Source organism: Accipiter gentilis, chromosome 19 (assembly GCF_929443795.1).
Source record: "Accipiter gentilis chromosome 19, bAccGen1.1, whole genome shotgun sequence".
In the NCBI taxonomy this organism is placed as follows: domain Eukaryota; kingdom Metazoa; phylum Chordata; class Aves; order Accipitriformes; family Accipitridae; genus Astur; species Astur gentilis.
Window position 1 is genome coordinate 27710424 of NC_064898.1, and position 19833 is coordinate 27730256.

Below are 19833 nucleotides of genomic sequence, written 5' to 3' on the forward strand. Positions count from 1 at the left end.
CCCGGGGTGAGACCATGGTTCCTCCTCCTGCCTTCATGCTCTCCCGGGGAGGGGGGGGGGGAGGCTGGATGCCACGAGGTGCTGGGGATGAAGCACTCTTTCCATGGCCCCTACCCACGTATTTCACCTTGTGGTACCCTGAGCTCAGCTGTGTTGGGCTTTTGTGGGGAGCAGGGACGTGGTGGAGGAGCGGAGGGTGCTGGGCCATCCTCCCACCGTAGCAGCCTCCGGCCCCTCGCTGCCCACGGGACCCCTGGGCCAGCGCTTGTCGCAGCCCCAGCCATGGTGCCCACGGCCGCTGTCCTCATCCCGGCCGGAGGAAGGGGACGTGTTGCACTTGGCAGGCTCGGAGAGGTCTCCAAGATAACCCCTCTGCCAGTTGCGGTCCTGTCCTTCTGGGAACTGCCGCTAACGATTGCCGGGAAACTCACCGGGGTTTTAGGGGCTTTTTTCCACGAGGTGCGTTGGTGCTGTGTCTACGCCGCAGGAGCTGCCAGGGTGTGAGGGCTGGGGCGGCCGCTCCTGCCCCGTGGCCGTGCCTGTGCTGGCTCCCTGCCTTGGCCATGCTGGGGAAGGAGGAGGCCCAAGGGCTTCCCCTGGTTTAGCAGCCTGATCTCAGCGAGTTACTGAAATCCTGATGTCTGCTGCTTTCCTGCTGGGCCCCCCCTGCCCTGAGCTGGCTCCAGGGGGGCTCTGCCGTGGGAAGGCACCGAGGGGCCAGCTCCTGGCCCGGGGTCCCGCTGCCCTGCCTCAGGCTCCTCGCTGGGGCTGGCTGGGGGCTGGCTCCCCTGCGGTCGAGCGCCGGAGCAAAGCCCTCGGTGGGTCCCTGGGGGCTTCTCTCCTTCACCCCCTGGGGCTGGGCGGCCGGTGCTGAGCTGCGGCCCTGCCCCAGCTGGGACATGCCAGGGCCACCCCTGAGCACCCAGGTCTCCCCCCGCCCAGCATGGGTGCTCGTTCCCCGGGGGGCTTCGCCCACCTCCTTCTCCCCCCTGCGCAGCTCTGCCCAGACCCTGCCTTGCCCCCAGCTCCCCCTTCCCCGGCTGGCCTCGAAACGTGGGGGGTGGGGGGGCACGGGGAGGCAAACCGGCCCTTGCCGTGGGAAATGCCGGCCGTGGCGTGGCCCGGCTCGCTGCCACGGTCGAGGCACGGCGTGGGGCTGCGGGCAGGGTGCTGCCGTCAGCCCGGGGGACTGTCCCCCGAGTGGGGCAAAGGCGCACACGCAGGGCTGTGGGGCACGGCCCGTGGGACGTAGGACCGGGGCGGAGGGGGGGTGGCACGGGGGACGTGGGACGCGGGAGAAAGGCGGGACGTGGGACACGCAGGGGCCGGTGCGGGCGGCGGTCGTGACCCGGCGGCGGAGCCGGGGCCGGGTGCGGGTCCGAGGGCGGCTCCCGGTGAGTCACGGCGCTCCCGCCCGCCGCCCCCTCGGGCCGCCCCATAAAGCGCCGCCGCCCCGAACGCCGCCGCACCATGGACCGGCTGCGACCCGCCGGTACGGCCGCCGCGGAGGGGGGCGGGGGACACCCCAGCCGGGGACACCCCCCCCCCCCCCCCCAATCCCGGGAGGGGGAACCAGACCGATGCCTGGCGGGGGGACGGGACACCGGGACCGTTCCGGGGTTTGGGGGATGCTGGGGGGGAACCGTTCCGGGGCTCGGGGGGAGCATCCCGGTGTGCCCGGTGCTGAGCCCCGTCTCTGCCCGCAGGGATGTCGGGACCCCCTGCCCGGCTGCTCCTGCCCCTGCTCTGCTGCGCCCTGGCCGCCCGCTGCACGGGTAAGTGGGGGCTGCTATGGGGGGTGGGGGGGTGGACAGGGCTAATTCTGGGGTCTGTGACCCCCCAGGGGGCCTGTGCGGGGCGCTGGGGCTGAGCCGTGCTCCCGTTTTTCTCTGCGGGACCCTGTGCTCCCACCCACCCCAGAGAGGTGAGGTCTCGGGGGGGGCAGCTTTGTCCTCCTGCCTCACCCCGCTCTGCTCCCCCAGGTGCCATGGCCCTGAAGCCCCCCAGCATCACCGACCTGCGGATGCCGGCAGAGCCCCCCCACCCAGGTGAGTGACGCCCGGGGCCATAGCAGGGGTGGCCTGGGGATGGGGGGGCTGCAGTGAGACCCCCAGCTGGGAGGAGGCACGGGGGGAGTCAGCCCCTGCACCAGCCCCAGCAGACACACGAGGTGCCAAAATTTTGGGGTGCTGGTGAGGTGACGGGATATTCCCCTTTGGGGGGGGGGGCAGGCTGCACCTGTGGTCAGGGGCAAACTGGCCCGGGGGGCACCAGGGACCCTCGCAGCCCCTCTGACCCTGTGTCCCCTCTGGCTCCAGGTGAGAGAGTGACGGTCTCCTGCGGGGCAGTGAGCGGCCTCCCCGAGCTCACACTGCTCTACTGGCTGGGGAACGGCTCCTTCGTGGAGAAGCTGCACCCGGACGGGGCCGTGAGCGAGGGAACGGTGCTGTGAGTACGGGGTCGGGGACTCCTGGGGGGGGGCGGCGGCTGGCAAAGAGTGGCAGCCTCAGTTGGGGCAGGGACGCTGGGTCCCCCAGCCCGGGGTGGGTGTCCTGGAGCCGGGGACAGGCGCTAACGGGTCTCACTGGGTCCGCAGAGAGGAGCCGCAGGGCTCAGGGGCAGTGCTGCGCCGTGACCTGCACTTCAGCTCCTTCGGTGCCCAGCACCTCTACACTAACTTCACCTGCGTGGTGCTCAGTCCCCTCGGCGTCGACACCAGGGAGGTGCGGTGGCCGCCCCCGGCACCAGCCCCGGCCCCTGCCGAGAGCAGGGGACTGGGCTGAGACCTGGGAGCAGCTCGTGACGGGTGAGCGCCCTGCAGCGCAGGTCCCCGCTCCCACGGCCCTGCACCGCTGCGTGGGGTCGTGACGCCTCCATGGAGGTCTGTCTCCGTGCCCCGCCGTGGGGTCCGCACGGCCCCGCGTCTGCCGGCCCTGCTGTGCGTGGGGCTCCCAGCGCCCCTCGCTGAGCCCGGAGCACTGCCCGGGCCGACCCTGGGACCTGTCCACAGCCAGCTGTGGGACCCCAGGGTTTAATAAAGCACGTGAAGGCTGCCTGGTGTCACCCGTGTCCTGGGGACGGGGCCACCCCTGGGTGCAGAAGGCACCCGTGGGGTGAGGAGGGAGGAAGAGGAGGTGGCTCTGGTGACCACAGAGGGCAGGATCCATCCCTGACCCCTTCCCTGCCTGGCGAGGGGCTGGAGAACCACGGACAGCCGTGGTTCTGCCCTGGGGGTGCCTGGCCTCGTGGCTGCACCCTGCCCTGGAGGAGGAGGAGGAGGGTGGGGAGCCCAGGGGTGCAGGGACCCCCGGGGAGCTGGGCCCATCATGTCCCCCTCTGCACCTGGCGGGGCTCAGAACTGTCCCTTGGCACGGCACTGCCGAGCCCCACGTGCTGCTCCATGGGGCAGCCCCCCACCCGTCTTGTCCTGACAGGGCTCTGGGCACTGGGACTGGGGTGGCCGGTGCCAGCCCCCTCCCTGCTCCCTCGGGTGCTGGTGGGGGCTGCGATCCCCCCTGGGCTGCAGGCAGCTGGGGACAGGCAAGGGGACAGACCCCAGCACAGGAGAACCCCCCCCGGATCCCTCGAGCAGGACCCAGGGCATGGTCATCACTCTGTGGGATGCTCTGGATGCAGGAGGGATGGTGAGGGGGGGGGGGGGGCGGTGCTGGAGAAGACCCTGGCTGCTGCCCCCACGAGCTGCCCACAGCCCAGGGAGCTGCAGGAAACCCCCAGAGACACCCTGGTCCCACAGCAAGTCTTTATTCTTCTGGGAGCCAGGCAAAGGGGAGCGGTGGAGCAACAGGCTGGGCAGGGAAACCCCCAAAAGCAGCCCTGCTGCGTCCCCCCGGTCCCTGTCAGCACCAGCCCCCTGTCCCTGGGGCAGCCCCTTGCAGACCCCACACTCAGCTGTATCCAAAAGCCCCAGCCGTGGCTCTGCGAAAGGCCTCATCCAGGCTCCGCTGGTGTCCCGGGGCTGCCGGCGCGTCCCGGAGCCGGTGGCACCGTGGCAGGGCCGAGCTGGGCACAGGTGGCTGCCATGCGGGACCCTGCAGCGGGGCTGTCCCCATGCCCCCAGCCCCTCCTGCTCCTCCGACCCATCCCGCCGTCTCCATGAAGCTGGGGGCTCCCATTCCCGATCCCTTTTCCTTGCTGGGGTGCGGTGGCGTCGTGGCTCAGAGGGCCCCCATGACTGCCAGGGCTGCGGCTGCCAGGAGGAGCCCCCAGAGGCGTGGGGGGTCCCTGGGGACACTCCTGCCTGGGGGTGCCGGAGAGGGGGGAGTCAGGGGCAGATGGGGGGACATGGGGGGGCCCAGCCACGGGCCACCCTCCCCGGCCACTGCGGGGGCTCTCAGCTCACCTGTGCTGAAGACGCACGGCTGGCTCTTGCATCTCTTCTCTGCCAAAGAAACCAACTCTGTCTACGTGGCTGCCGCACGCTCCGCACCGCACCGCTCCTCGCCCCGACCCACCCATGCCGTGCCGTCCTGCACGGTGCCACGCCGTTCCGTGCTGTGCCATGCCTTGCCGCCGAGGGCCCCCATTGCAAACCCCGGGGGAGAGCGGCTGGGGGACGTGCGAAGATGCGCGCCTGAAAGCAAGCGCCCCCCCATCACCCTCCCCATGATCGAGACCCCCCTTTCCCAGCAGATCTGGTGGGACGGGGCCACCCCCCGTCCCCTGCACCCTGGAGCGGGGAGGGACCGTCCGGCGGGGACATCACCTTTCACCAACTCGCAGTTGTAGGTGCTGCGCGTGCCCTGGGAGCGGAGCTGGATGAAGGCTCTGTGCTTGTCGCGGGTGACGTTGGTGACCTCGAAGATCTCGAAGGGTGGGATGAGGACCTCCTCCTCTGTGGGGATGTAGGAGAAGTTCCTGATGGAGACGCCGTAGCAGGTGTCCACCGAGAATAAGGTGTCCTGGCCGAAGGGCTGGGTGCTCTCTTCCCGGAGGGAGGTGGAGGTGAAGTGGCCGAAGCGGACACGCTGGTGGTGCTGGGCGGTGAAGCGGATGTCCCGGATGCCCCGGTAGACACGGTGGCAGCGGCGGGGCTGGGCATCCCGCAGGGTGCGCAGGGCCTCGCTCATGAGGAAATGCAGCGCCTTGAAGTGGAAAGCACCCAGGTATTCCTCGCGGGAGCGCCCGGCCTTACGCACGGCATTGTTGAACGCCTCGTACAGGGGTTCTGGCAGCGTGTACGCCAGGAGGGCGACCGCCTGCTCCGGCCGCAGAGCCAGCAGCTGGGGGACACGGCCCTGTCGGCTCCGCCATTCGGCAGCGGCGAGGGTCCAGGTCTTGGCGTAGACGCTGTTGTTGGCAAACTCGGTGCGGTTGAGTTCCTCCAGCAACTCCTCCATCATGCGGCTGCAGCCCTGGTACTGGTCGTCGAAGGCGGTGGGGGCCATGTCCAGTGCCAATTCCTTGACGGTGTTGAGGTCTCGTCGGTGTGGGGGGGTGCCGGCGGCCAGGGTCCCGGCCAGCAGCACCAAGCCCAGCGTCAGATGCTCCATGGCGGGCAGAGCTGCCCTGGGGGAAGCCCCCAGCTGCCGCGGAGCTGCAGACAGGGAAGCAGCCGGTTCCTCCGCAAGCGGCTGGGGAGGTGGGGAAGCAAGAGCAGGGTCAGCTTGGGGAGGGCGGCGGGGCCAGGGAGGGGGTTGCGGGGAGAAGCAGGGCAGGCTGGGGGAAAGCAGCCCCAGCTGCATCCCTGGCCAGGGGCACCCTGCTCAGCACACCTCCCGGCACTGGCCGAGACCCCGACCCCGTTCTTTGCATTAAACCCTGCCAGCAGGCGGGCGTCCCCCGTGCCTGGCAGCACAGCCCCAGCAGCCCGCGGGTCTGCGGCATCACCCACAGGGAGCAAACCCCCCAGGAGCCCCAGCGAGAAGCGTTACCTGCACCCTGCGGCAGGCACGGGGTTGGGGTGCTGCTCCCTGGCTCCCACGGCACCCAGCCCCTTGGCACCCACCCGCTGCCGGCAGGAGAAGAAGTCAAGCAAACGCTCTTTCTTTTTATAGCGGTCCTGGCTGGGATTGCTCGGGCCCAGGTCCAGCCCCCACCTCCGTCCTCCCAGTTATTTTTACCGTCCCCCTGCCCCGAGCACTCAGGGCAGCCACTGCCCCTCCTGCCTTGCAGCGTGGCTGTGGGGGACGGTCAGGAAACTCCCGTGGGATAAATTGCCTTTGCTTTAACCCGGGGGCAGGCCACCTGGGGAAAACCGGGGTGAGACGAGCAGGACCCTCTGGAGCAGCTCCGGCTGGACGCTGCCCTCCCCAGGCACAGCAGCAGCGTCCCTCCCCAGGGACCCCCCCACCCCGTGTCAGCATGGCACTGCGCGCTCCCCAGCTGCTGTCTGGAGGACTCATGGTGGTTTGGGGGGACAGCACCCTGTTGCCATGGCCCTGGGGGCAAGACAGCTCCTAGCTGGGTTTTTCCGGCATTCCTGGTTCTTCTTGTCTGGAAAGCAGGCGGAGGGGCTGGGGTCAGCATCGTCTCGCCCTGGGACACCCCTGGACTGGCAGCCCTCCCCCGGGATGCCCAGCCACCTGCATCCCTGGGGGTCCCCCCTGCACCCGTCCCAGGTAGGCACAGTCGAAGCAGCCGCAGGTCCTGTTGTTACCGTAAATCGGCACTTCAGAAACTCTCTAAGGCTCAGTTTTGGAGTTTTAGAAAGTAGGCATTCTTTATTGCAGCGCTGGATGCACCGGGGGATCGTTCCACCTATCGTGCATACCAATACTTTCAACAGTTGAGATTATTTTGTATATAATACATATTTGTGATTTTTTCCTGGAAATAATTAACATAATCAGCTGAATTCTGGGAAATCATTAATGTGTGTAAATGTCCTTGTCGCAGGTGCACTCAAGATCTTTGGTGGTCTTCTGGTGGTCTTTGATAGTCTTCCTCACTTGTCTGCTAGTTATCCCTTTTCTAGTGATTCTGCGCAGTGGGACACTTCACATGTTTGATACAACTTATCCTAAAGAATGTCCATTAGTAACTCTACTATCTATCTTTTCTCAATTTACATTTCTTTTGTCACAAACCATATTGACACTCTAAGTTATCTAAAAGGGCCTAAGGTTTGTATCTTCTCAGGGAATTTGCAAGGTCAGCCAAAAGTAATTTTCTCTGGTCTCTTACACGTTTTGCAACATACAGGATTTCTTATCCACCACTAGTCAGTATAACAAAGCCACTGTGTTCTTTCCTGGTATCACCATCGGTGCTTCGCAGGAGGAAGCGGTGACTCCCCCCCCGGCTGGGAAGACCTTGAGTATCTCGTGCCAGGGCTCAGCACCTCCTGCACCCCCGGGCAGAGGGAGACGGCTGGGACGGGGACCCCGGTGCAGCTGTGGATGCTGAGGATCGGGGTCCCGATCCCGGCTGAAGGACATGGAGGAGAAGCGACCCGCTCTGGAGAGGCTGGAGCCGGCGGCTGGCGGTGGGCGATGCCGCGGTGCCGGGGGGGCCGTGGGCGACTGGCAGGGTCCCGCAGCAGCCGCAGGGCTCTCGCCAGGTGGAAGTGGGGGATTTGAAGGGGAAGCTGCCGTTGCAGCTGCACAAGGGGAAGGCGCCACGTCCAGCGCCGGTTGCTGTGGAGGGGATTGTGAGGGGTGCGCTCCTCCGGTGTGAGATAACGGGACTTGGGTCCAGGCAGGTGCTCAGCAAGTAAGCCTAACTGAAGGTTATCCTCTGGTGTGAGGCTGTCAGCGAGAACCCAGCATCAAAACCAAAAAAACCCCATGTTTTGTCTGGAGAATGGGCTGATGAGCAGCTGAAACAGCATGAACACGGCACAAAACCTGACTGAGTCAACCCCTTGATGCTCTAAGTATCTGCAGCCAGCGGGGTCCCCAGAGCTCCCCCTCCATAGCAGCTGGCTGTGGGGCAGGGATCAGCCCTTGAGCAGGGACCCCTCTCGAGGCTGAGAGACCCCGTACCTGACACCAGGCACCGACGGCTTGGTACGTGGTGTTGTTTGCATGCAGGTAACATTTAAGATACGTGTGGGAAGCTTATGCGACGAGCTTTGTATCCCGCCCTAACGTTGAGTAGAGCACTGACCACCGATCCATCTGTGCTTATTAAATATTTTATATCCCTACACTGACTGATAAGAAGATAAGAACTCGATCAACTAACGACTAGATGAGCTTTGGCCGAGTGACCTCTGACTCTTCTCCTGACCGAGACCCTGTGCTGGGGGCCGGACCTTGTCACCGCTGCCATGCACCCCATGTAGGGGTTATACTGTATAACACTATGATTGAAACAACTGACAAAAGCGGGAGGTAGGTCATGTGAAAGTGTGGAGGACAGAGGACTGGCAACATCTCCCAGCAATAGGGAGGTCCCGACCTTTAAAGGTGGGATGGGTGAAGGGCCATGCTCGGGATGGAAGCCCAGCTGCGAAATGGAACCAACGGGTAGACTGCCTGGCCCAAATCAGGACGGTCACCAGTGAGAAGGATGATTGGGACCAACAAGCTGAATGGTTGCGTATCAAGCAAGGCGACTCAGGGAAAGCTGATCTTCATTACGAATGCCAATCCCAGGGTTGGCCAGTGCCTATGAAAACCTGTCAAGAAATCCTTGCAGCTTTTCCACAACGCTAAATAAGTCTTTACTGGGAGGGGTGGTCAAAAAGGCAGCAGCCCCTCACTGGCTGCTCGGATGGTCTTTCCCAGCATGCATGCCAGGTTGGCGTAGGCTTCCAGCATGCATGTCAGGTTGGCGTAGGCTTCATCGGGCAGCAGGCGGTGGAAGACCTCGGGGTCGTACCAGGATGCATAAAGCATGGCAGCAGCCACTGCAAAGATGATGGCCAGCTCCAGGCCGACAAAGAGCAGGAGGAGTGTCCTGTGGGGCAGAAGAAGTATGGGAGACAGGGCAGGGTGGATGCATCCCAGCCCCAAGAGGGACGGAGGGGCCCCACCGGCTGGAGCAGGCGTCCAGCCCATCACCCGGTGGGGACACTCACTGCAGCCAGTAACTGAAACCGCGTCTCCTGGCCCGCTCGTCCCTCTCCTGCAGGTCAACACAGAGCAAGGACACTTGTCAAGCACTGCCGCACGGCCGGGACAGCTGGAGTTGCACGGAGTTGCCTTGCGTGGGAGCGTAGCCCGCGCGTGGCTGGCACCTCCGTGGACCCCTCTCTCCAGGGAGACCCACAGACTCTTCCCCCTTACCAGCCGTGCTTCCACCACCTCCGGCAGCACAGTCTCCAGCACCTCTGCCTCCTTCTTCCTCTGGTACTGGCTGCAGGCAACAGGGCTTGGTTGGACGCATTACAGACCTCCGTGGCCACGCTGGGGGTCCCCTTCCACACCCCACCCCAGGCAGGGATGGGGCTCCCCTGGCACCAGCATTGGCAGCCCCATGGCGCCGGGTGCTGCAGGGACACCCGTGTGGGGCGAGGGACCCCGCTTACCAGCCCTCTTCCTCGTCCAGTGTCTCTTCCAGGGTTCTTATTTCCTGACGCAGCGCCTGGGAGAGGGAAGGGTCTGAGTCCCTGAGCCTGCTGTGGCCCCAGGGACCGCGGGCACCCACCCATTTTCCCCCGGCCCCTTCGGCACTACCTCATTCTCCTGCTTGTCCTCCTTGACCCAGGTTGCTATCAGGGTACTGAACTTTTCCTCCTGCAAAACCATAGGTACGTCGTGCGGGCGGCTGGGCTGGGGCCTTGGCACCCTCACCCCTCTCCAGACCCAGGGCCGTGCCCACTTGCTCCCCCACTGCCCCAGGGCACCACTGGGAAACTGGGTGACTCGTAAGGCTGGGACAGCCTGAGGAAGCGATGGACCCCCCCCATAGTCTGGGGAAATTGTCCTCCCCAGTCACGCCACTGGGCAACCGGCACTCGGTGACCCTCTCTGAGCAGGGGGGTTGGAGACGACAAGATGACCTCCGGTGGTCCCTTCCAACCTTTCAGCCCCAGCTGACGCAGCTCTGGGTCATGGGCAGAGGAGAGGACACCAACCTTAGTGCTGATCCACTGTACAGCATCGTGCAGCTCCTGATGGTTCCCCTTCTGCGTGCAGAAAGGAGAGCAGGGGCTCAGGGTCTGCAGCACCAGCCCCCGTGGACCAGGAGCCCCTCCATACCTACCATAGGCTGCAGCAGCTCCTTGCTGCTTGCCGTCAGTGCGGAGCTCTGCTCGGCATCTCTGCTGGCTCCTTGACCGGTCGCCGCAGCCTCTGCTGCCTCGCTTTTTGCTATTTGAAAGCGCTTCTGTGAGAGAGGAGGAGGAGAAGCCATCAGGACACTGGACATTCCCACAAGTGCCCTCCCCTCCGCATTATCCCTTCCCGGCTCCCCTCGGGCACTGCCTTTGCCCCTGCGTCCTCTCTCCTTCACAGCCTTGCAGGCGGACAGAGGGGACCCCCCCAGGCCCAGCTCTGGATGCGGTCCACATCTGGACATGGTCCTGAGCAACTGGCTCTAGGGGACCCCGCTTAAGCAGGGGCATTGGACAAGATCAGATCATCTCCAGCGGCCCCTTCCAACCTCAACCAGACCGTGGTTCTGTGAACTCACCTTCATCTGGGCCATCTGCCCCTCCAGTTGTTGGAGCTCCTGGCTGTTCTCTTCGAAACAGCGTGCCACGAGACAGTTCTGGGAAAAGGAGCCACACACAGGCACTGAGCCCCTGACACAGCCCCAGCCGCCGCAGCTGGGGGACATGGGTACAGGAGGGGACACTGACCTCCAAGGTGACCTGCTCTATGGTTTGCTGCACCTCCTGCTGCTTCTGCCCCTGAGTGGTGAAAGGAGGGGTCAGGGGCTCCGCTCTCGCAGCCCCAGTCCCCGGGGACAAGGGGACCGCTCCCCACCTACCAGACACTGCAGCAGCGCCCCGTGGTTTTGGGATGCTGTGGAACAGCGGGCCAGGCGCGCCCGGACCACGCGGAGGTCTTCTTTTACCGCTTTTGCCCGGGTGGTTACACCTGCGAGTGTGGAGCGAGCAGGGTGTGAGGGGCACGGGTGCTGGCAGGGATGGTCCCCGAGCTCAGGGCATCTGCACTCCTGCACGCCTGCCTCTACTCGGCATATGAGCGAGGCTGGGGGTGCCGCACACGGACCCCCTCGCCCGGCAGCCGGCTGTGGGGACTGTGGGGATGCTCTGCCCTCACCTTCCTCTTCACCGCCCGGCACAATCCACTGCATGGTGGACAAAGGACAGGTCGTTTGCGAGTCTCCTCTAAACTCCTGCCCAACAGCTCCGAGGTTCTCCCCGGAATGTTCCCCCGTCTCCAGGAGCAGCCCCTTTTATACCCTCCGGGGCACCGTGTCACAGGCGCGACGTGACATCACAGAGACACAGTCATCGCTGTCCACTGTGACACGGCCGACAACTCCCTGGGCTGGCACCAAGAGCTGACCTGGGGCTCGGCCGCAGCCACTGGGGAAACAGGGCATCACTCAGCCCACCGGCGGGAGCGACCGCGGGCACCGCTTGCCGGCATCTCCCTGGGGGGGGGTTGCCGCTTCCTTCACCACCCGGCTGCCACCGTTGCCCACCCCGGGACCAAGCAGGAGCCAGGCTGCGCACACAGTCCCAGCAGACACTCGCACGGACACGCGTGAACGACGGGCGTGCACGGATGGCCACGCCGCATGGGGTCCAGCATCCAGCCCCCACCGGGATCCAGCATCCAGCCCCAGTGGGGAACAACAGTCTGGGAAGGGGGAAAAATAAGGACCAGCTCTCTGTCAGACTCGACAAGGGTATAAAGGGGGTCCCGCTGGAGGACACCCTGAGTCAGTCCTCCTCGGAGCAGCGGGTCTGCAGTCTGGGACTCTCTCCTTGGGTCAGGATGCCGCCCCAGGTAACTCCTCGAGGTTGAGAGCCCTCATCTTTTAGGCGAGCGATACGCGCATCTTGAGTCATCACTTTTAAATCTTAAGGATTCTTAAGGCGGCTGTGTAGCACCAATCCCCCTTACATCATTGAGCCTGTGGCTCACTAATGTTATCGGAGTTCTAACTAACTTTTTACTGAAGAATAAATCTGACTTTTAACACCTGCTGGATTTGATTGTGTGAGCCTCCCTAACAGACCTCCAGGCCCTTCATGCCAGCTCGTTCCTCGGTCTCAAACTACCACCGCTGAGCAGTCACAATTAGAATTTCCCCTTCAGGGGTCTCACGCCACCCCAAACCATGCATGAAACCCAGCAGTGCCCCAAAATGCTGCCAGTGCTCACGTCGGTGCCCCCCACCTCAAGCCCCCCCCCCCTCTTGGCACCCTCCCTGCAGGTATTGATGTACATGGATGAGATCCCCCCGCACCATCTCTTCTCCAGGCTGAACACCCCCAGCCATCCCAGTTGAGCATCCCCTCCCTGAACCCGCTGGCCATGCTCCTCCTGACGTAGCCCCGGACACCCTTTGGCCGCCTTGTTGGACTTGATGAGGTTCCTTCTGGCCCATTTCTCCACCCCACCCGGGTCCCCAGACACCAGCACACCCACTGGGGGACGAGCCATCCCCAACCCCAGTTTTGTGGATGCCGGCGCTGCCAGCCTGTCCCCACTGAGTTGGGCACTGGGGGAGTTGCACCCCCAGCCACGGGATGTAGGGATGAACCACGACACCAGGGATGCAGAGAAGACAACATTTAATTTTTTTGACATTTCCAAAGGGGGAGCGCCCCGAGCATCCCCAGACCATGCTCCCCGGCAGCTCAGTAGTAGGGAAACCCATTTTTCTTCTGGTACCAGCGCTGCCAGCACGGGGGCTTGCGGAAGCGAATGCGGCAGGGATGCCAGTGGCGTCTCCACCAGGACTTCAGGCAGCGCCAGAGCCGGGCACAGCTCTCCCGCAGGCACCGTCCAGCCCTGCACGGACCTGGGGCCGTCCGGCCACGTGTCCTGCCCACGGGCACCCGCTGCCGGGGACCGGGCTCTGCTGGGACGCTCGTGCCCGCAGCAGCGGGGATGGTGCTGCACAAGCCCATGGAGCTGCTTTTTTGTGGCTCTATGGGGCTGCTCCTGCCCAGCTCCGCAGGGCTGCTCCTCTTCACATCCACGGGGCTGCTCCTGCCCAGCTCCACAGGGCTGCTCCTCTTCACATCCACGGGGCTGCTCCTGCCCAGCTCCGCAGGGCTGCTCCTCTTCACATCCACGGGGCTGCTCCTGCCCAGCTCCGCAGGGCTGCTCCTCTTCACATCCATGGGGCTGCTCCTGCCCAGCTCTGCAGGGCTGCTCCTCTTCACGTCCACGGGGCTGGTCCTGCCCAGCTCCATGGGGATGCTCCTTTCCCGCTCCATGAGGCTGCTTCGCTCTTTTTCCGCATCTGTGTCCCCACCCGCAGCCTTGTCCACTTCTGCGTCTGCCGCTGGCAGCTCAGCCCCAAAGTGCTGGGGCCAGACTCTGTCCCCCAGCAACCCCAGTTGAACCTGCACCTCTATCTTGGCGGAGGGGAGGGGGGGGGTCCCAGGCGGGGTCCCACCGCAGCCCGCTGCCATCCCTTGCCGCTGGGCCAGCACCGTCTGCAGCAGCTTACTTTGCTGCTCGGTCACTGCTTGGGCGGCCTGAATGGTACTAATGAGGTGGAGGACGAGCTCCCCCTCGTCTGTGGCCACGGCTGGGGGGCTGCTGGGGGGTGGCTCCACGTCCACGGCACTTTGCGCCCTGTCCCCACCATCCCCGGGGACCCGCTCTTGCTTGGCCCCCACTGGCAACTCCAGCAGTCTGTCCATCGACCTCTTCACAGCCTTGGGGGTCTGGGGGGGTCCTGAGCCCGTGAGTGCCGCCAGCTCCGCCATCGCACCGGGCCAGGGCTCCGGGAAGGAGTAGAGGGAACACAGGGAAGAGGAGCTGCTCCCCAGGATGGAGGACAGGGAGGCCAGCGGAGCCACCGGGGACAGGCACTCCTGGCTCGACGCCTGCATGATGGCCCTGCAGAGAGGAGAGGGAAGAGACCCGGCTGCACCCCGGCCCCTCCAGCGGGACCTGAGGGCAGCACGCCCTCCTTGACAGGCAGGTGAGGGTCTGGGGCAAGATCTGGGGGTCTCCCCCAGCACTCACATCTCCAGGGTCTGCGTGACCTTCTCCACGTCTCTATGCGTCTGCTGCAGAGAAGCTGCCGAGGGAGGGGATACAGTGAGCGGCCAGCAGCCCCCGGCACAGCCCCAGCGTCAGGGCTGCCATGGGGTTCGGCCGATGGTGGGGTGCTCGGTGCCGGGGCCACTCACCGCTCTGCTTCTCCGTATGGGCTCTTGCCGCTTTCATCTGACTCTTCAACTCCTTCCACAAACTCTGTAGGATTCCCCAGGAGCTGGGTGATACCAGAGCAGCTCCCGGCCCCACGCCGCAGCCCCCCACGCCACTCCACACCACCCCACACAACGCCATACCCCACCCCACACCGCGCAACACCACGGCACGCCAAAGCGCCGTGCGGCACGACGGCCACCTACCCAGAGCCGCTTGACCTGCAGGACAGCAGAGACCAGGCTGAACTGCACCACCAGCATGAAGAGCTGGAACAGCTCAGCCAGGGTGAAGTTGTTGGAGCGCTCCATGGCACCGGCTCCGGTGTGGCCACGGCGCTCCGAGTCACCGGTGCGGGTCCGTGGTGCGGATCCCCAGTGACTGAATGGGTTCCCAGTGATGGGCGCCCAACACTGCTGCTGGTGTGGCAGAGGCGGAGGCTGCAGTCTGCCAAGATGAGGCCAGACTGCGGTACCCACTGCCTGCTCCCGCAGGGCTCCGCACCCCGCTTTTATAGTAGGCAGCAGGCAGACCCCCCCTTTGTGACATCGTGGGACAGGCAGACCCCCCTTTGTGACATCACGGGACAGGCAGACCCCCCCCTTTGTGACACCTGGCAGCCCCCCGCACCCTCCCCAGCCTGGTACGGGCAGATGCAAGGGGCTCAGGAGGGGCTGGGATGTCCCCCTGGAAATCAGGGGTGGCAGCTGGGGGAAGCCCACAGTCTGCAGGAAGGGGAACCCTGGGGGGGCTTCAGAGGGGAGGGAGAAGGAGAAGGAGAAGGAGAAGGAGAAGAAGGGGAAGGAGAAGGAGAAGGAGAAGGGGAAGGGGAAGGAGAATGAGAAGGGAAAGGGGAAGGTGAAGGAGGAGAAATTAAAGAGAATCCCCTGGGCTCTGAGCGCAGGCCCTGGCTGCTTGACCCCAGCCAGCAGCCGAACCCCCAGCCGCTTGCTCCCCCCCCAGCAGGATGGGGGGACAATCGGGAGGGCAAATGTGAGGAGTAGTGGAAACTCCGGCTAGGGACAAAGCCGGTTTAATTAGTGAAGGGAAATAAAGCACCAAATCGCCAAGAGGTGCCCGAGTGGTCGGTGCCAGCAGCCCAGCTGGGTGATGCTCAGCCAGGGCCCGACCGATGGCTGCGTGGGAAAAGCCCCCCCTGATCTGAGCGGCAGCACGATGCCAGGTGGGATGCAGCGTCCCCTCGGCCAGCCAGGGTCAGCCGTGCCTCCCAGCCCGCTGGTGGGGGGCACAGGAGAGGCAGCAGGACCCCCCCATGGAGGAGAACCTGGGGTGCCGTGGCTGCCCTGGGTTTAGATGCCTCATCCCACCTGCCCCCAGCTTCTCCACTCCCTGCTGGGGCCAGGCATGGCCCTGGGCTCCTGCTGGGATTTGGGGGTCTGCACCCCCCCCCCCCCCGGGATTTTGCCCCCTGGGGGTGTTCCCTCCCAGGTCCCCGAGAGAGGGCTGCAGGGACATAGTGTCGCTTCGTCCCCGTGCCGGATGGCTGGGCATCCCAGGGGAGGTGACGCTGGCTGTAACGGAGCCGGGAGAGACCTCGGTGCCACCCAGGCCAGCCCCGACGGCCGCTATGTGGGGTGTGTGGCAGCAGCGACAGGGGCCGGGGGCCGGTCCGCCGGCACAGGGTCTCGGTCAGGAGAAGAGTCAGAGGTCACTCGGCCGGAGCTCATCTAGTCGTTAGTTGATCGAGTTCTAATCAGTCAGTGTAGGGATGTAAAATATTTAATAAGCACAGATGGATCGGCGATCAGTGCTCTACTCCACTTAGCGTTAGGGCGGGATACAAAGGGTCTCCACTGTGCAATGTTGGCCACCATGGGCTGGGCTGAGCGGACACCGATGGATCCCGGGACTGACCTGCCCTGCCTGGGGTGGGCAGCAGCTCCAGAGCTCCTGCTGGGCGCTGCACCCCTTCCCACAGGGAGCCCCGTGAGTTTGTCATCGAAGGTGTCGACAGCCAGATCCCTCCATCCCTCCCAGGCACCATCCTTGCCCCGACCAGCGCCCAGAGGAGGCGGGGCAGGGGCTTCCCCACTCCCTCAGGACCCTCACCGGGGCTGCCGGAGGCTGGAGCAGCATCTCAGGGGGCTGCGGTGGACCCAGCCCTGGCTGGGCAGGGTGGGAGATGCCGGTGGGCATGTGGGAGGGGGTGGGAGGTGGCCGGCATGGCTGGGAGCGTTGGCCGCAGCTCAGGGCACTGTGGGGTTTCGTGGGCGGTTTTGGGTTGATGCGAGACCCCCCGAGCAGCACCGGTAACTGGGGGACTGGGGTGGCCTGGGGACCAGGGCCCTGCCAGGCAGCGATAGGGGTATGTATGTGTGTCTGTATACGACTTTATGTCTGTATATCTATCTATACATACACATCCATGCAGGGAAAGGCTCTGCCCAGCCCTCCCTCTGCTGTGGACCTCGGGATGAGGCTGTGAGGACCGGGCATGGCCCCATGGAGAGAAGGGTCCCCGAGGGTCCCACACCTCTTTGCTGCCCACTCCATGCACAGCCCCAGCCCACACCAGTTGCTGCTGGTGCTGGTGCTGGTGCTGGTGCTGCAGCCCTCCCCGGGGCATTGAGGCCCCGGGACCCCACCACAGCCATCAGGCAGGGGAGGGAAGACACACGATCCAGGGTTTATTTCCATTGTGTTGGATTTTTTGGGTGCAGGGTGCAATGGGAGGATGCGGGTGCCTGACCTGGCGCAGCCACCTGGGGGGCTGGGACCCCTCAGCCCTGCAGCCGGGGCGGTCCTGGCCAGGATGAGGGTCCCGCTCTGGGGCTCCTCTCCCCTGATTCTGGTGGACCTCCCACCCGCAGCTCCGTGGGTGGCCAGGGGGTGCTCGGGACGAGCCACCTTCATGGGGCACCTGCGGCCACCACCGTCCCCGGGGGCGGTCATGGGCAGGGGGTGCATCGGGGGGGCGGGTGCACGGGGCCATCAGGCAGCTTTGCCCAGGACCAGCACACTCATGAGGAAGACCATGAGGAAGAAGACCCACATGAAGAATCGGTCCATCACCTTGGCCACCTTCTTCCACTCGCTGGTCCGGCGCTGGGCAGCTCGGTGGCGCCGGAAGCAGCCGGCGATGTAGCCGACGTTCCTCAGCAAGCCGTCGTGGTAGCACAGGCAGTGGTCCCGGGGGCAGCCCCCTGCCTCGGTGCACACCTCACCCTCCCCAGGGCTCTCCCCCGGCCCCCCAGCATCCCCCCTGGCCGCCCGCCCGCCTGGCTCCCGCGGAGGGCTCTTGCAGCTCTCTCCCACCTCGTAGACGCAGCAGAGCCGGGCCATGTGGTGGAGGATGAGCCGCCTGGCCCAGGGGGGCACGGGTCGGGCCCCCGGGCCGCAGTGGTGGACATTCATGATGAAGATGGTCAGTGCGGTGGAGGCCGTGATCATGGTCATGGTGGCGATGTAGTACTTCCCTGCGTGGGCAACGAGCGGCAATGCTGTGGCGGAGGAGGTAGAGGCTCACCTCCCCCCCCACCACAGCCACCCCGGCATGGATGCTGCCCATCACCCCGGTGCGGACGCTCTGGTCCCACGGGAGGGTCCTGGGCACCGTGGAGGCTCACCGATGAGCGGGACGCTTTCTGAGGGGGGCATGCTCTCTGCCACCAACAGCTGGAAGACAGTGAGGGCCAGCAGCACCGTCACCCCCAGCGAGACCTTCTCCCCCGAGTCGGCCGGCAGGTAGAAGCCGAGAGGTGCCAGGAAGGAGACCATGATGCAGGGCAGGAGCAAGTTGAAGATGTAGAAGGAGGCGCGGCGGCGGAGGAGCAGGGTGTAGGTGACGTCGGGGTAGGGCTCAGAGCAGCAGCCATAGGTGATGACGTTCCTCGTGGCCGGCATGCCCAGCACTTCCCACTCCACGTTCTCCACAAAGTCCGTCAGGTCCCCGGTGTCCAGCCGGTTGCGGAGGTCGATCTGGTTCCCGTTGTAGGTCCAGGAGCCGAAGGTGAGGCGGCACCGCTGCCCGTCGAAGGGGAAGTAGGAGACGTCCACCTTGCAGGAGCTCTTGGTGATGGCGGGCGAGTCCCACATGATGTGCCCATCGGAGCGCAGCACCACGTTGGTCTCCATCGAGCCACCAAAGTGGTCGTCGGCGCTGGGGGAGGGACGACTGTGGGGCCGGGATGGCCCCGAGCCCCAGGTGGGGCAAGGGTCTGCGGGGCTGGGGCCGAGCGCCTGCCCCCAGCACCGTGTCCCTTCCCTGTCTCACCCTGCCCGCCGAAGAGGGGGCTCGGTGCCGCTGACTGCCCCCGCGGTGACACGTCCCAGCTGGCAGGTCGGTGCCAGGCACGCCAGGTTGGTGCCAGCCCCCCCCCGCCCCCACCTTGTCGCCCAGTTGGGGTGACCACATCCCTGCGTCACCCACACCAGGACGCCTCTGCTCCCACCCCACGTGCAGCCACATAGCCCCAAGGTTGGCAATACCGCGCGCAGCCCTCCGCTCCAGCCCCAGCCTAAGCCCCCCCCAGGTCCGAGAGCAGCGTAGGGGGGGCCACGAGCACAACCCACTTGTTGTAGAGGATGATGTCCGGCCGCCAGACGTAGCTGCTGGGGATGCGGATGCTGTCGATGCCATCGTAGGCATCCTTGTCCCAGGTGAGGTGGGCGTCCAGCCAGGCCTGGCGGACCCACAGGTAGGAGGTGAGGACCTGGTTCCTCTCATCCTGCCGAGGGGAGAGGGTGGGCGTGGGGGGGACAGACACCAGTGCCACCAGCAACCCCCCTCGACCCTCCAGTTCGGCAGCTTCTGTAAGGGTCCCAAGGGGCTGAGCTGCTTTCAAGGGGACTGTACTGGTTTTGGGGGGTTGGAGAGGTCTGAGCTGGTTTCAAGTGGTCCAAGCTCCTTTTGGGGGGTGGGGGCAGTGCTGGTTTTTGGGGGTCTGAGCTGATTTGGGGCCAGCTGGGCTGGTTTTGAAAGGTTTGGGCTGGTTTTGAGGGATGAGCATCAACTCCGGGTCGAGCAGGACCCACTGGGGGAGAGCAGAGCCCGGCTAAGCGGTGACCAGGAGCGTGACAGGGAAGGTCCCGTTTTGGCCGGGCCTGGCTGCCGGTCCCGGTGCTGTGACCGGCCACTCACCATGTCAATAATCTGGGAGAGGGTGATCTGGAGGGTGACGTTGAGTGCCCGGTCCGTGTCCTCCACGGGGCGCAGGGCACTGGAATAGTTGGCGAAGAGGTCGTGGAGCAGCTTGTAGGCGAACCTGCCCTGCGCCCCCCGGCAGCCTGAGGGGACCCAGACCGGGGCTGGAGGGGCTGCAGCAGCAAATGCAGCCGGACCCCTCCCAAGGGACCCCCAGGACCCGGCTGTGGGGAGCCACTGGCAGCCGAGCGAGGTGGAGAAGCATGCCGGGACCCCACCCCTCCTTGCCACCAGCCCGAGCCCCCCGACCCCGTCCCTCACCCAGGGATGCCCGATGCGTGGGGATGCTGCTGCTCACAGGGCTCAGGGCCCCTTTCCCCACGCCCAGGGCTGGGTGGGGGTCAGTGCCCCTCGCCGCCCCCTCTGCCGCTTACCTGGGGCCAGGAGGCAGCTGGCGAGGCAGAGGGCGAGCAGCGGGCGAGCTCCGGGCTCCATCCTGACGTGCGCAGG

The 19833-nt window shown here is 65.3% G+C and overlaps 3 protein-coding genes across 3 annotated transcripts; 1 reads left to right on the forward strand and 2 right to left on the reverse strand.

The window, feature by feature from the left end:
* Window positions 1-1061: 1061 nt before the first annotated feature.
* IL18BP (interleukin 18 binding protein) lies at window positions 1062-3210 on the forward strand. The gene is made up of 5 exons (XM_049823203.1): window positions 1062-1492; window positions 1707-1775; window positions 1983-2048; window positions 2319-2448; window positions 2597-3210. Exons 1-5 carry the CDS (start codon window positions 1471-1473, stop codon window positions 2781-2783), a joined length of 474 nt encoding a protein of 157 aa, XP_049679160.1. The 5' UTR covers window positions 1062-1470; the 3' UTR covers window positions 2784-3210.
* A 112-nt stretch (window positions 3211-3322) lies between these two features.
* Window positions 3323-6251, reverse strand: ART1 (ADP-ribosyltransferase 1). Its single transcript, XM_049823200.1, has 3 exons — window positions 4724-6251; window positions 4361-4399; window positions 3323-4258 (listed from the first exon to the last, which is right to left on the reverse strand). Exons 1-3 carry the CDS (start codon window positions 5700-5702, stop codon window positions 4176-4178), a joined length of 1101 nt encoding a protein of 366 aa, XP_049679157.1. The 5' UTR covers window positions 5703-6251; the 3' UTR covers window positions 3323-4175.
* A 10295-nt stretch (window positions 6252-16546) lies between these two features.
* CHRNA10 (cholinergic receptor nicotinic alpha 10 subunit) lies at window positions 16547-19833 on the reverse strand. Its single transcript, XM_049823197.1, has 5 exons — window positions 19758-19833; window positions 19321-19466; window positions 18753-18907; window positions 17807-18339; window positions 16547-17656 (listed from the first exon to the last, which is right to left on the reverse strand). Exons 1-5 carry the CDS (start codon window positions 19816-19818, stop codon window positions 17172-17174), a joined length of 1380 nt encoding a protein of 459 aa, XP_049679154.1. The 5' UTR covers window positions 19819-19833; the 3' UTR covers window positions 16547-17171.

Coding starts and splice junctions, on each gene's coding strand:
- IL18BP (XM_049823203.1), top strand. CDS start 1,471: ATGGACCGGCTGCGACCCGCCG. Junction 1,493..1,706: donor GGACCGGCTGCGACCCGCCG/GTACGGCCGCCG, acceptor CTCTGCCCGCAG/GGATGTCGGGACCCCCTGCC. Junction 1,776..1,982: donor CCTGGCCGCCCGCTGCACGG/GTAAGTGGGGGC, acceptor CTGCTCCCCCAG/GTGCCATGGCCCTGAAGCCC.
- ART1 (XM_049823200.1), bottom strand. CDS start 5,702: ATGCAGCTGGGGCTGCTTTCCCCCAGCCTGCCCTGCTTCTCCCCGCAA. Junction 4,400..4,723: donor CAACTGCGAGTTGGTGAAAG/GTGATGTCCCCG, acceptor TTTCTTTGGCAG/AGAAGAGATGCAAGAGCCAG. Junction 4,259..4,360: donor GCCGTGCGTCTTCAGCACAG/GTGAGCTGAGAG, acceptor CGGCACCCCCAG/GCAGGAGTGTCCCCAGGGAC.
- CHRNA10 (XM_049823197.1), bottom strand. CDS start 19,818: ATGGAGCCCGGAGCTCGCCCGCTGCTCGCCCTCTGCCTCGCCAGCTGC. Junction 19,467..19,757: donor CAGCTGCCTCCTGGCCCCAG/GTAAGCGGCAGA, acceptor GGGTCCCCTCAG/GCTGCCGGGGGGCGCAGGGC. Junction 18,908..19,320: donor TCTCCCAGATTATTGACATG/GTGAGTGGCCGG, acceptor TCCCCTCGGCAG/GATGAGAGGAACCAGGTCCT.